The sequence below is a fragment of the Mastacembelus armatus genome, chromosome 4 (genome assembly GCF_900324485.2).
Source record: "Mastacembelus armatus chromosome 4, fMasArm1.2, whole genome shotgun sequence".
Taxonomy (NCBI): Eukaryota; Metazoa; Chordata; class Actinopteri; order Synbranchiformes; family Mastacembelidae; genus Mastacembelus; species Mastacembelus armatus.
The window spans coordinates 52,578-66,232 of record NC_046636.1 but is presented as its reverse complement, the minus strand read 5'-3'; the positions used below and the strand labels follow the sequence as shown (position 1 = coordinate 66,232).

At 41.5% G+C, this 13,655-nt stretch overlaps 1 protein-coding gene across 2 annotated transcripts in view; it reads left to right on the top strand.

Annotated features, from left to right (window-relative positions):
- Window positions 1–12,021, top strand: part of grin3bb (glutamate receptor, ionotropic, N-methyl-D-aspartate 3Bb) — a 40,821-nt gene extending 28,800 nt beyond the window's left edge. For both annotated transcript variants that reach the window (XM_026304540.2, XM_026304541.2), the window contains exons 3-9: window positions 733–1,825; window positions 3,453–3,598; window positions 4,613–4,728; window positions 7,163–7,314; window positions 9,823–9,987; window positions 10,195–10,262; window positions 10,443–12,021. In XM_026304540.2, the coding sequence (XP_026160325.1) occupies window positions 733–1,825; window positions 3,453–3,598; window positions 4,613–4,728; window positions 7,163–7,314; window positions 9,823–9,987; window positions 10,195–10,262; window positions 10,443–11,190 (2,488 nt within the window). In that variant the 3' untranslated portion in view covers window positions 11,191–12,021. The remainder of the gene's footprint in view (window positions 1–732; window positions 1,826–3,452; window positions 3,599–4,612; window positions 4,729–7,162; window positions 7,315–9,822; window positions 9,988–10,194; window positions 10,263–10,442) is intronic.
- The last annotated feature ends 1,634 nt before the right edge of the window (window positions 12,022–13,655 follow it).

The following is a 13,655-nucleotide window of genomic DNA, read 5'->3' as shown; positions in this document are numbered from 1 at the left end:
TCAGCAGAGAATCTCCCTGCTTATCACACTATAACAAGAAACCTTGCTGCCAGAAAAACTATGACTTTAAAAGCTGCAAACCAAAACTGAATTTAGAGTTGAAATTGCAGAAGAAAAAAAGAACAAAAGGAAAGAAACCAAAGCATCAGAGACTTAACATGAAGTCAAATCACAGCTGAGTATAAAACAAACAAGTTAATAATCAGAATATAAAGACAAACAGCCTGTGGTGTTTTCACTTTTTCTGATATTTCCACTTGGCACAAATTGAAATTACCCTTATTTGGGTGAAAACACAATTATAGTTAATTGTAGTTAATGAACACAGAAACTCAGGACTCTGTTGTGTTAACAATTGATTGTTGATGTACTGCCCACAAGTTTGAATTATTCACTGATTGCTGTGAGAAATGTAATTTGTTTGTTTTATGGCTCCAAAGTCACGTTCCACCTTTATGGCCTTTACCGTTCTGTGTCGGAGGGTTAAGGAAAGGTTTGTTCAAATCTTTGAAATATTTTAGTGTCTAAATCAAACACATGCTGCCACTTAAAATGTTTGTGGCCAAATACCAAATGTCCGTAAGGTAGGACAAGGTCTTCTGCTCTGTGAAAATGCAGACCTGAAAAAAGTTCAAGATTAGTTTCACTGATTGACCAATGAAATTACACATCCATCCAGAGACCTGGCCCCAAATCACTTAGTTTACTTCTTGTTTTTAACCTCTTCTTTAGGTTTCTGTCCAACACATCTTTCTCTGGTCTGACCGGCTCAATCCAAGTCCACCAGAACCAGTCTCAGGTCCTCACCTCACAGCAGTTCCACATTTGGAGTCTGCAGCGGGATGCACTGGGTCAGCCCACCTGGGTGACGGTGGGCAGCTGGGATGGGGGTCAGCTGCAGGTGGAGGATCAGGGAGTCTGGCAGGGAGCCAAAACCTGGCACAAGACTGAGGGGAAAGGTGGGAAGACCAGGGGCCGCTGGAGAGCAGGTATGCCTGTAGCCGGCAGTCGGGTTCGGGTGGTGACACTGGTGGAGCACCCCTTTGTGTTTACGCGGGATGTAGATGATGAGGGCAGCTGTCCAGCTGGTGAATTCTGCCTCGATGCTGGCACCAACAGCTCAGAGACTCTTGAGAGGTTCTTCAGGGAAGTGGCAGGTGGGAATGGCAGTTTTCTGCCTGCAGAGTACAGCAAGTGTTGCTATGGATACTGCATCGACCTGTTGGAGAAGCTGGCCGAGGACTTGGGCTTCGAGTTTGACCTGTATATTGTAGGAGATGGGAAGTATGGTGCATGGAAAGGGGGTCGCTGGACCGGATTGGTTGGGGATCTTCTGAACGGGCTGGCAGACATGGCTGTCACCTCCTTTAGTATCAACTCAGCACGAAGTCGGGTCATTGACTTCACCTCACCCTTTTTCTCCACCAGCCTGGGCATCCTTGTGCGTAGCAAGGACACAGCAGCCCCCATTGGAGCCTTTATGTGGCCGCTGCACTGGTCCATGTGGGTGGGCATCTTCCTGGCACTGCACATCACGGCGCTCTTCCTCACATTGTATGAATGGAAGAGCCCGTTTGGCATGACACCTCACGGACGCAACAGGATGAGGGTGTTTTCATACTCATCGGCTCTGAACCTGTGCTATGCGATCCTGTTTGGTCGTACCGTCTCATCCAAGACGCCAAAGTGCTGGACAGGTCGATTCCTGATGAACCTGTGGGCCATCTTCTGTCTGCTGGTGCTATCCAGCTACACTGCCAACCTTGCTGCCGTCATGGTAGGAGAGAAGACCTTTGAAGAGGTATCAGGGATACATGATGCCAAGGTGAGATAAAATGTTTTGATTGGCCGATATCTATTCTCAAGAGAGAACTGAAGTAATTATTTTTACATGTCTGTGTGAATCATCACCAAGTAAATGCATTGATGTCGTAGCTTCAGTCTGATAATGATGGGCTTTGTTTTGATATTTTTGGGGGATTTTCCATGTTATGAGTGAGTAGACAAGACATATGGAGAGACATAAAGAATATGAAACAAATAGATTCTGCTGTTACATTTCAAAACCACCTTAGTGATTATTATCCTTTAATTCATTATCTTGTGTTATTGAAAATGCAGCAGAAATCCTGTGCAACTGTATGTTAAGAAACACAGATGTTAATATTCACTGCTCTGCTTTGATTCTGCAGACTCTTATCTATTCACTTTCTGCTTCCTGTCATGAAATAATTGCAGATTAAATTTGTGTCACACTTTTAATTCAGCAGCTGACTGAACCATGAAACACGCCTGTGACTGTTTATAGAGCTGGGGCTGCTGGGAGCTGAGGGCGCTTGGGGGAGAGTAATTTGACGTGCGATTAGCTTTTTATTTTTAATGTGCACAGACAGAGTGCAGCTCTAAGCTGCTCCTGCAGCTGCCTGGAAAACACCGTCTGAATGTTACCTAAGAACATCTGGTAATGGTTCATAAAATGTTCCACAATAAAAGTTCAATACCTGGAAATTACCTGGACTTTCCAGTAATGTCTTTTTTTCGACTGAAGGTTATGTCTGCAGGTTTATACAATCTACATATGTAGATGAAAAGTTTAAAGAAACCTTACATGGTTCAACAGGCACCCTGGTCTGATCAGGAACTCCATAAGATATAGGGGTCAAGTGGCCGATGTACACACAGGGACAAAATTGTTGGTACTCTTTCATTAATGGAAAAACACACAATGGTCACTGAAATAACCTCAAACTGACAAAAGTAATAAATAAAAGTTTACTGAAAATTAACTAATGAGAATTATACATTTGGAGAAACTCAAGAAGACAAACTCTTTGTCAGGATGAGATGTATATAGCAGCTCGTCCCAGTGAATGGTTAATTTGGAGTTTATCCTCATAATTATTTGAAGAATATAGAAGTACTTACAGTGTTGTAATGTTCTTTCTCTGGCATAACTGTTGATGTTAAATGCAGGATAGAGGATCTTGGTAAAACAGTTTGAAACAGAGTAAAGTAAAATAAAACAATCCATAAACACATTGCAGTGTCTGCCAGACCCTTTATTTTGTGAGGATGTCTGTCCATAACCAAGTAAAGTCTCAATTAATGTTTATTTTTAAAACATTTAAAATGACATATCCATATAGCAGGCACAATTCAGTATGTGATGGGTTTGGAAGTTGAGCAGATCATTATTGGACATGGGGAGGACCATGTTATCATTAGCTCTCTATAAAAAATGGACACACACACACACACACACACACACATACACACACATACTTCCTGTGAACATATGTTGTACATATGCATAGCTGTACTTCCTGCATGTCAAGATTATTTTGGCCAGTGACAAATCACATCTGACTGATGTGACCTCAAGAATTTGTTGTGTAGTTGACTTTGTTGTTTTTAAAGTCTTCCTCTCTTCTTTTGCTTTGTTGGTGTATAAGCTGCACCACCCGTCCCGGGGTTTTCGCTTTGGAACAGTCAGAGAAAGCAGTGCTGAGGATTACATGAAGAAAAGTTTTCCAGAGATGCACGAGTACATGAGACGCTTTAATGAACCAACTACACCTGAAGGAGTCGCCACCCTCAAGTAAGAGAATGGACCACACAAAACAGATGCAACACAACAGTAGGTAGTTTTTTAAGTGTTTCTGACTAATTCAACCTCATGCTACACAACCAACAGATTGTTCTTCAGTGAATTGTATGAGAGATTGAAATATCGGCACCTGATTTACTGTCACAATTCATCCTCATAACTCAGTGGAACGTGAACGCCTATGTGAAACACAAATTGGTATAATTGTGACTTTCGTTTCCTCTTTCACTGAAAGGAAGCAAATACCTCTCCTACTGCCACAAATCCAGTATGGGTGGAGCCAAGAAATCCTCAGGATGTTTGTTACTTTACATGTTGATGCAACTTTGTGTTTTCAGTGTGAGCACACAGACACAAGGTCAGACTCTAAAGCACTTTGGTGTTTGTTTTTATCTTAACAGCTGACCTGAGGTCTGAACTTTATGCTTAATTTCACTCAATCACAGTATTGTGTGTCTGACCAATCAGGATGTAGGCTGTCTTTTTATGATTGGTTTCCATGGTAACGGGCTCATCTGAGGAGCAGCAAATCTCTGACCAGTATATGTCTCCAGAAAATACAAAAAGCATCACTGACCAACAGTAGCAGAGAGCTGATTGGCTGCAGGAGACATACCTGTGTGTGATTGGCTCCTAAAAAGTCACACACTTGACACCAGTGGTGTTTCTCAATTCCCTTAATTTATCACTCCTTGCTCCTTGGTGGGGGGACATCCCAAAACTCTAATTTCTTTTCTGAGGAGCAAGGAATCAGCTGGAGGAACCTTACAGATTGACATGCCTCTTTATTGGAAAAAAAGTGAAGTGATTAGACACTGCACATTAAGGACCAGAGGAAAGGATGTCTTATGTTTCTTAAAACATGTTTCCTGTCTCCTCTGCCCTTACCACAGAGACTGCGACAAAGTGTATCTTGTAGTTGTTCCCACTTACTGTAATAACTTTGCTGCTGTATGTTTCTGTTTGCTGTAGTTCCTGTAGTAACTGTGCTGCTCTGTGTTGAAGGACAGATCCTCCTCAGCTTGATGCCTTCATCATGGACAAAGCTCTGCTGGACTATGAAGTTTCTATTGATGCAGATTGTAAACTGGCAACTGTTGGGAAACCGTTCGCCATTGAAGGTAACACAATGTTTATACTGCTGTATTTCTGTATTTGAAAGAACCTGTCTGACCTTTAGACACTGAACTTTTTTGGACAGTCACTTTTTATGATTAGTCATTTTATATGATCTCATTCTTTGGGTCAAACTTGTGAATGTGTTTGAAGGTTCAGACCTGGTTTCTGGGTAGAATAAGGTTCAAGTTGTGATCGACACTGATTTGACACTGAGGTGATGGTTATTGCTGAGGTTTGGGAAATGCATTATATCACAGAGCACTTCACAAGTATAGAAACACTTTTGCTGGGTGTTTTCTGGGTTTATCTTTATGGAATGATATTTCAGACTGGCTTAAACCAGTAAAACAGTCTACAGCAGAAAGAAATCGACATCTGTCACAGATGAACGTTGTAGATAATCAGACCGTTTGTGACCTCCACCCAGGAGCTGCCACTGAAGAATGCACATCTACCTTCTGTTTTCTTTGGCCACTATTACGATTATTCAGTTACCATTTTGTCTTTGTAAAATTTGCATTTTTGACATCCCTTCATACTACCACAGGCACACACACAGTGTCTATTTTCTAACTTTATTACGGTTTGATTCTGACAAAAACAGCTGAATGTGTAGAAAAACCGGGCCAGCGTCACATTTAACAGGCTGAGGGATCCCAGAACTGAAACAAAACAATGAGAACTGAAAAAAACAAAACTGAAAAAATAATTATTTACTTTCAATGTCCTCATTTCTGTTCAGTTCCTACTGTCTCAAATCTCATTCCATATATCTTCAGTTTAGTTACTGTTAGTTTTAAACATGTTTTACTGAAATGTATTTCATGAAGTTACATCACTCACCTATCAGATCAGGAACAGTCTCCTGCAGTTTAACAGGTCAGACTGGGTTGTTTATTCTTGCTGAAACTACTGAGAAAATACTGTTAAATGATGTTTATACCAATTGTCGACTACACACAATAAATGTGTATCATCTATACATACAAATAGATTGAATAGATTGTTCTTTTGTATGAATAAGAAGAAAATAGAAATGCAGACCTGTGCATTGTGTTGCAGTGTTGTGATTGATAGAGACCCAGACTGTGATGGCAATGATGTATTTATGTTTTTGCTCAAGGGTGTAATTAGTTATATTAGAGTTTGTTAGGTGGGGTTGGCTGTAGGTCAGACAGGACAGATGTCAGAACCACAGGATGTCACAGGATGTCTACTAACCAAAGGGTCAGTGGTTCAGTCCCTGCCTTCTCTAGTCCTTGGGCAAGACCTTGAGCCCTAAGTTGTTCCTGGTGCCTCTTCCATCGGTGTGTGTGCAACTATGCTATGGCCAGGACAGTGCCCTGCCTTGCAGCTCCACCATCAGTCTGTGTGAGTGTGATTGTGTGTGTGAATGGGAAATAGTTTGAAGTGCATTAAGATTCATTCAGTAACTGTTACTTAACTATAAGTTCTGTTTAATTAAAAGTGTGATAATTTACTTGATTTTACCTACAGGATGCTGTAAGATACATTTTAACATATAGAAAATAAATTTCTAATTGAATCAGATATATTGTTTGAATTAAAATAGATCTGCATATCATCTCTGTATAAACAGACACCAATATAATACCTCAGCAAACAGTAGCAGACATGCACATTAAAGCACAAATGGCTGATTCCTGAATACAGTACTTCAGAACAGAAATACTGTATAGTGATAATAGTAATTTAATAAAGAAGGAAATAAAAAAAGAAGGAACCTTTTCCTGGATTTTTGCCTAAATTTTTGGTATATGTGGTCAGATCTTCATCCAAGTTACAAGACAAACACTAATAACACAAATCTCTGTATTGCTCATATGAACACATCAGTCAGTGTAGGTGGCTAATGACATCAACAAAAAGTAGCTGGAGTCGGGAGTTGGCAAATCTGTAGTCCGGTCATCGAAACCAGAGTGGAGCTCTGGATTAGGGCTACTTTGACTTACAGAAGCACAAATTTTTGAGTTTACTATTCACAAGAAGTATCTGCTAGGGTGTCCTATGCCAAGATATCTCAGTAACTTGGATTGAAGGATTGTTGATTTGTGTGCCGCTGTAAAAGGTTACAGAGTAATCTCAAAGTGTTTAGATCTTTATCAGTCCGCAGTCTAGCTGTCTTGAACAGAGATGGTTTAATTCTGTGGATCCCTAGAAGTGGGCGCCCATGTAGTTGTGGAATGAGCTCAGAGACTGCACACCGAACATCCTGAGAATGTGTCTGCGCTGGAGCAGTTCATGTTATTTGTTTAATGTTTCAGTTTAAGCATTTGAAGTGTTTACTTTCTGTGTTTAATTACATCACCATCCCTCTAAAAGAGTGACTGTTAATGCCTTCAATCTGACTTAATTGTGTTGACAACTGTTGTTTATTGTTATTTACTGTTATTTATTGATGTTTATTACTGACAGGTTATGGTATCGGTCTTCCTCAGAATTCTCCTCTGACCTCCAACATCTCAGAGTTCATCAGCAGATATAAGTCAGATGGATACATGGACTTGCTGCATGACAAGTGGTACAAAGTGGTTCCCTGTGGAAACAGAGTCTTTGCTGTCACAGAGGTCAGTCATGGATTTACATATGTATATATATGTATATAGCTGCAGGCCAGTCCCACCCAGCTTTCAGCCAACCCTCTCCTCATCTTGCCTGATGAAGATAGTCCAGATTCCATAGTAAACATGCCCACTCAAGCAACGTTCATTCATTCAATTATTTGAAAGGTGGTGAGACACTGCATTGAAAAGGCTTCCATACATGGCGCACATCAGCAAATCTGATCACCTGGCTGTGATGCAAATGCCTGTGTACAGACCTAGAGTGACACAAAGGAGATCTCTTCATAGGAAAGTCAAAGTATGTCCACAGGAGGTGACACCGTCAGTGCAAGACTATTGAAAGAACAGTGGCAGAAACACATGACAACATCATTGACTTGCAGCGGTACGCAGTCTGTCATTGTCAGTAAATGCATTGATGATGTGACTGTTGTGAAAACCATCAAGCAGTGTGCCAATCAGGAACCATGGCTGACTGGAGGTACACACTCTGTTAAGAGCATGAAGGCTAAGCGGTTGTATGGACAAAAGCTCAACAGCCACTTCACTGACAATAAACTTGGTGCTTGTGGCAGGGGTTTCAAATAATATCTGACTACAAGCCCCCAACCCTTCCCTACCTGCCTCAAAACTTGTGCCTAACACAGCCTGCATGAATGACATCTGCCCTATAGCCCTCACACCCATAGTTATTAGTGATGGAAAAGGAAACTTAGTTCATCAGAACAGGCCTACTTCTTCCACTGCTCCATGATCCAGTTCTGAGGCTCACATGTCCATAGTAAGAGCTTTCAATAGTGGACAGGCATCAGCATGGACACTGTGGCTGGTCTGCACTACACCCCACTACAGTGAGCTGGACCCCTGTTGGTTCTGACACCTCTCTGTCACAGCAGGTAGAAGATTTGCAGCAGTGTTTTTTTATTTTTTTGCAGCAGCTCTTCTGTGGGATCAGACTAGGACTCACCACATATCAATGAGTCCTGGGTGCCCATGACTCTGCCCAGAGTTCACTGACTGTTCTTCTTTGGTAAATGGTCCTACACATCAATCAGATCCTTACATTTCATTTTTCCTGCTTCCAATTAATCAATTTTAAGAACTTAGGGTGTTCTAACACTAGCTACAGTTAACTCATCAGGTGCCTAAGCACAAGCTACCTTCCTTACTCCCCAACGCCCTGGTGTTCCCATGATACCACTGGGAAAAAAAGCAATCTGGCAAAGTACATAGTGTTGTTTTGTGGCCAGGGAACACCAACACTGTGTGCTGTACCTTTTCTTTGTGGGGATTGTGGAGATACCAGGCACAGCATGGGGCGTTCACTGCCACTGTAATTAGAGCATCACTATTCACTTCACCTGCCTTTGGTTTTAATGTTGTGGCTTATCAGTGTGTCTATTTGTGTTTTTATAAATGTGGGAAATTAGAGTTGGAGCACCAATGTGCTCTTTTTTGACTTGTTATAGCAAGGCTGCTTCTCTAGTTCTCTTTCAGTTTTCCCTCTTAATTATTTAGAAATACAATGAATTAAAAATGAAATATGATTTCAGAAAATTTGGGAGATGTGAAGTAAAAAGTGAAAATAGAGCAAGATATCCTGTTTTCCGTCAGGGAGATTACCCCCCTAGCCTGAAAAGACTCATTTCCATTTTTCACCTAATCACACTATTCAGGCCAAGGGTGGAGTGAAACTAACTTGGAGGATAAATTTGAGATATCTAACGAACTTCCTCTTAGACTGAAGAAGCTACTCGGATGAATAGTGAAAAGTTTCAACTCAACTACTAGAAGTCCCTACCCTGACTGAGCACCTAGACTGATAGTTAATCTCCACTCAAGGTTAAGTTGTTCAATTTTTCCAACCTTTTACCAGTGGTCACACTATCACACTATCACCAGCCAGAATATTGTGATTTGTCATAAAACTGTGGCTCCTCACACTTTTTATTTCTATTGTTCAGTTTTTACCTTTCAAGCGTTCTCGGTTTCAAGGTGACTGAGCTTCATTTGCTTATGAAGACTACAGAATGCTGCCAGTACACTGTGTGTACAGTACACATGTATAGTTGTAGTACTGACAGTAATATGGTATGTTTATATTAGCTGTTCAGCTACTACCCCCTGCAGGCCACTTTCACTCCCTGAAACAATGTGAGAATGAAAGTAACCATAGATTTTACAACACAATAGTAATTGTGGTGTTTTTGTTTTTCTGTTCTTGTTTTGGGTCTGTTTATTGTTAATCTGTGTCTGTGGTTTTTTAGGCTTTTTGACTCAGCATTGTTTTACTGTCAAAAAAAACACAAGACTGAAGCTGATGCAGGTGCTCAAACAAGTTGCTTCTGCACCTGAAAAACAGGAGCCAGCCCATTAAATAAACGACCCTGAAGATTTGATGCATTAGTTTGTGTTTATTTTCCCACAGTTTGTATCTTTTACTACTGTTTTCTTCTTTCATGCAGGCAAGGTTTTTCTAGAACCTAAATGTTTCCGTCTCCACTCTGTCAGACTCTTCAGATGGGGATCAGTCACTTTTCTGGACTCTTTGTGTTGTTGTGTGTTGGAGTGGGCGGAGCTTTGCTGACCCTGGCTGGTGAACACGGTTTCTATCGACTTATTTTACCACACATCCGCCGCCGACAGAACCTCAAGTACTGGCTGCACACCTCACAGGTGAGTCTTTGAGAGTCTTTCTGTCTCAGTACAGTGTTATCGGATTAACACAAGTAGCATTTTTATGGTTTATACTCCTGTCAGAGGAGAACATGAGACAAATTCAGTGTTTGATAATGAATACAGTTTATTGAAACTTTTGAGGTTCTGAAAAAGGTGTAATTCTGGGCTGGTACCAACATATGGATTGTTTTGTGTGTTTAACAGAAGATCCATCGAGCCCTGAACATGACATATGAAGATGTGAAGAGGCAGCGAGCTGAGAGAGAGAAGAGGTTTGTAACCCCATCATAGCGCAGGGGATAATGGGACTCATTTTAACCGAAGGTAGAAAAGTTGATGATGTGAAACTACTAAAACAAACAACTCAAGTTTCACTAACCCCCTTCTCCTGGAGCTATTGGTCATATCACATATGCTGTGAATGCACCTTTCTGTTTCTCTGTTTAATTCAGCTGCAACTTGCAGAGGCCTCAGCCCCCTCAGGGCCCCCCTGCCCCCGGAGCCTCAGCCAAGTGGAACAACGAAACCAGCACTAATGCTGCAGCCGTCACGGATGCCCGAGACTTCAAACGAGTCCACTTCAACTTGGAGACCCTAAACACTCGCCGCTTGCTTGCTCGCATTGCCGCATCCAATGCCAAGGGAGGTGAGACTAAAATTGATGGGGACGGTACAACGAAGCTGAGGCCAGGGCAAAGCAGCAAACTGTGTGAAAATGGAGGACCAGTGGCGTCATTTGCGAACCTCATGCTGTCTGTCCCGTCCTCCTCCTCTTCTTCACTGTCCGCCAAACCCAATGTCTCCACCCTTCCCCCTGCAGCTGCAGCTCCTCCCCCTGCAGCTGCAGTCCCATCCCCCACCCATGTGTCCCCGCCCCACCCTGGCGAGCTTGAAGACTTGCAGGAACAGATTGAACAGATGAGGGAGAAGTTAAGAACGGCTTTGGCACGGAGAGCTGAGATCCAGTCCACTCTGACCAAACCTGTTGCCATGGTGACAAATAACCCTTCTTCTGTCACCACGACGACAACAGGAACAATGACGACAACAGGAGCCTCACCCCCCCCCCTTCAAACCGTGGCCCCGGTAACATCTTTCCCAGCAAACACGAAATGTGTAATGACCATGACAGACCCACCTCATAAAGTCCTGTCCAAAGTTCAGCCCCACCACAGCAGACTGACCAGTCAGAGGAGGTGATGTTCTCTGTTTGGGTCACATGACCCTAGCAAACGTTCAAATGTTTAAAATGCCATTTTAATCAGCTGAGGCCAGAAAATAAATTAGATTATGTTTTCAAATGAGCTGACAACTAAGGATGTGGTTGACAGAAAACAGAACCAGCAGCCTCATATTGTTTGTAATTGATGCCTCAAGTCAAATTCTCAGATTTTCAGGTGAAAATTAAGGGAAAGTAAAAATATCTTAACTTCCCCTTAATTAGGGGAAGGTAAAGATATTTATGTTTCACAATTATTGGGAACTAGTAAACACATTATTGACCCTTAGTGGACAGTAAACGCAAAAATGTTAGTTATAAACGTGGCGAAAAGTAGGAACAACAAAAGACCCTAATCGAGGCCTGAGGCACATCTGATTTAAGATGTTGGTTTTGGTCTTTAATTACATTTTTTTTAAGCAGAACATAATTATGAAAAGGAGCCTAAAACATCCAGATGCATTTTTCAAATGTTTATTTGGTGACGTTTTTATTTTAACAGTTTATGGTCACTTAAATCAGCTTGTCGAACCTGTGTATATATATATATATACATGCTGATTTTTAGACAGTTTCCTCCTCAGACTTTAAAATGGCTGCTTTAACAGAGATTACAATGTGGATGTGCTTTCAGGACCTTGTTTGAACTGTGGCAGCAACATGGCTGCTCTGCTTAACAGCAAACATCAAAACTACAGGGAGTAAACAATGCACCACCAAACATGAAGAGGTAAAGACTTAGACCAGTTTCCTCTGGTCATCCAACACAATGTTGGTGTCGATGCAATAAAAGCAAGTTTGTTCTTTGTATAGAGAGGTAAAGAATAACACACTGTAAATAAAAAAATCTAACCATATCTAATCATAATTTTTAATTTAAAGTGCAACCTTGAATTTGCACTTGCAGAAGCAATCTTGTTTAATGGATATAAAGGAGTGGATTTTATGCAGTTTATGGTTTGGGTTACTTTTAACCTGAACCCAATTTCACTTTAATTATGAATAAAAATGGAATTATGTCTTAAATGAGTATGATTTTTTTTTTTAACCTAAACATTCCATTAATTTACTTACTAATGATTATATAATTGAGGTATTTGATATATAATACATTAGTGTATTATTGTATGTAAAGGTATACTTTGTGCACAGTTTAAGTAAAAAGACCAATTTTTTTTACCTTATATGATTTTAAAGAGCAACTTGCAGGTTAAAATTTATTCAATAAAGATTTTTTATATATATAGCTTTTTCATATTTATGACCTTATAGTCTATAATATGGATATGACAGTATACATTTTCAACATTTTCAGTGTCCAAAATAAAAATGTGATCTATTTGTTTGCTGTTTTTAACTTTAAGTGATCCATTTACATCCAATTTGTCTTTTAAAAAATGGGATTATTCCCTTAAAAAACAACTCTGTTACTTCAGTGCATATATGAAGATATATTTATTTTTTAAAAATCTACTTTCAACATTCAATGTCAACATTCAGAGCCAGTTTCAGTGTCCAGGATTCAGGTCGTCAAGGCTCCTGCCTTCGGCCACTAAGCCTCCCTGATCTCAACCCAAGTGGTGTTCTGTTGTTGGACAGACTCGCTTAGACCTAAGCGAATTGTGAGGGTCTCTTGGGAATGTCTGGCTGAACCCTCTATCAGAGGAGTCTTCAAATGATTCTGAGGGAGGTTGGGGACATTGAGTCCGAGAGGACAATGTTCTCCATCTCCATTGTTGACGCGGTCACTCAAAGCTGTGGTCGTAAGGTCTCTGGTGCCTGTCATGGCAGCAATCCCCGAACCCGGTGATTGACTCCGGAAGTAAGGGATGCCATCAAGCTAAAGGAGTCCTAGCGAGCCTGGCTGGCTTGTGGGACTCCTGAAGCAATTGAGAGGTACTGGCAGGCCAAGTGTGCTTCGCAAAGTTCTGGCAAACAGTCCGGAGGAGGAAGCAGTGCTCTGCCAACACTGTTTACATTGGAAGTGGGAAGCTGTTGACCTCTATTGGGGACATTGTCTGACAGTGGAAGGAATACTTGGAGATTCTCCTCAAGCCCACCAATGCACCTTCCATAGAGGAAGCAGAGGCTGAAGACTTGGAGGCTGATCCATCCATCACCCAGGTTGAAGTCACTGAAGTGGTTCAGAAGCTCCCTGATGGCAAGGCACCAGGGGTGGACGAGATTCGCCCTGAGTATCTTAAGTATTTGGATGTTGTTGGGCTGTCTTGGCTAACATGCCTCTGCAACATCTTGTAGCAATCAGGGACAGTACCTCTGGACTGGCAGACCAAGTTGGTGATCCCTCTTTTCAAGAAGGGACCTGGAGAGTGTGTTTCAACCACAGGAGGATCACACTCCTCAGCCTCCCCGGGAAAGTCAATGCCAGGATACTGGAGAGTAGAATTCGGCAGATAGTAGAACCTCAGATCCAGGAGGAACAATG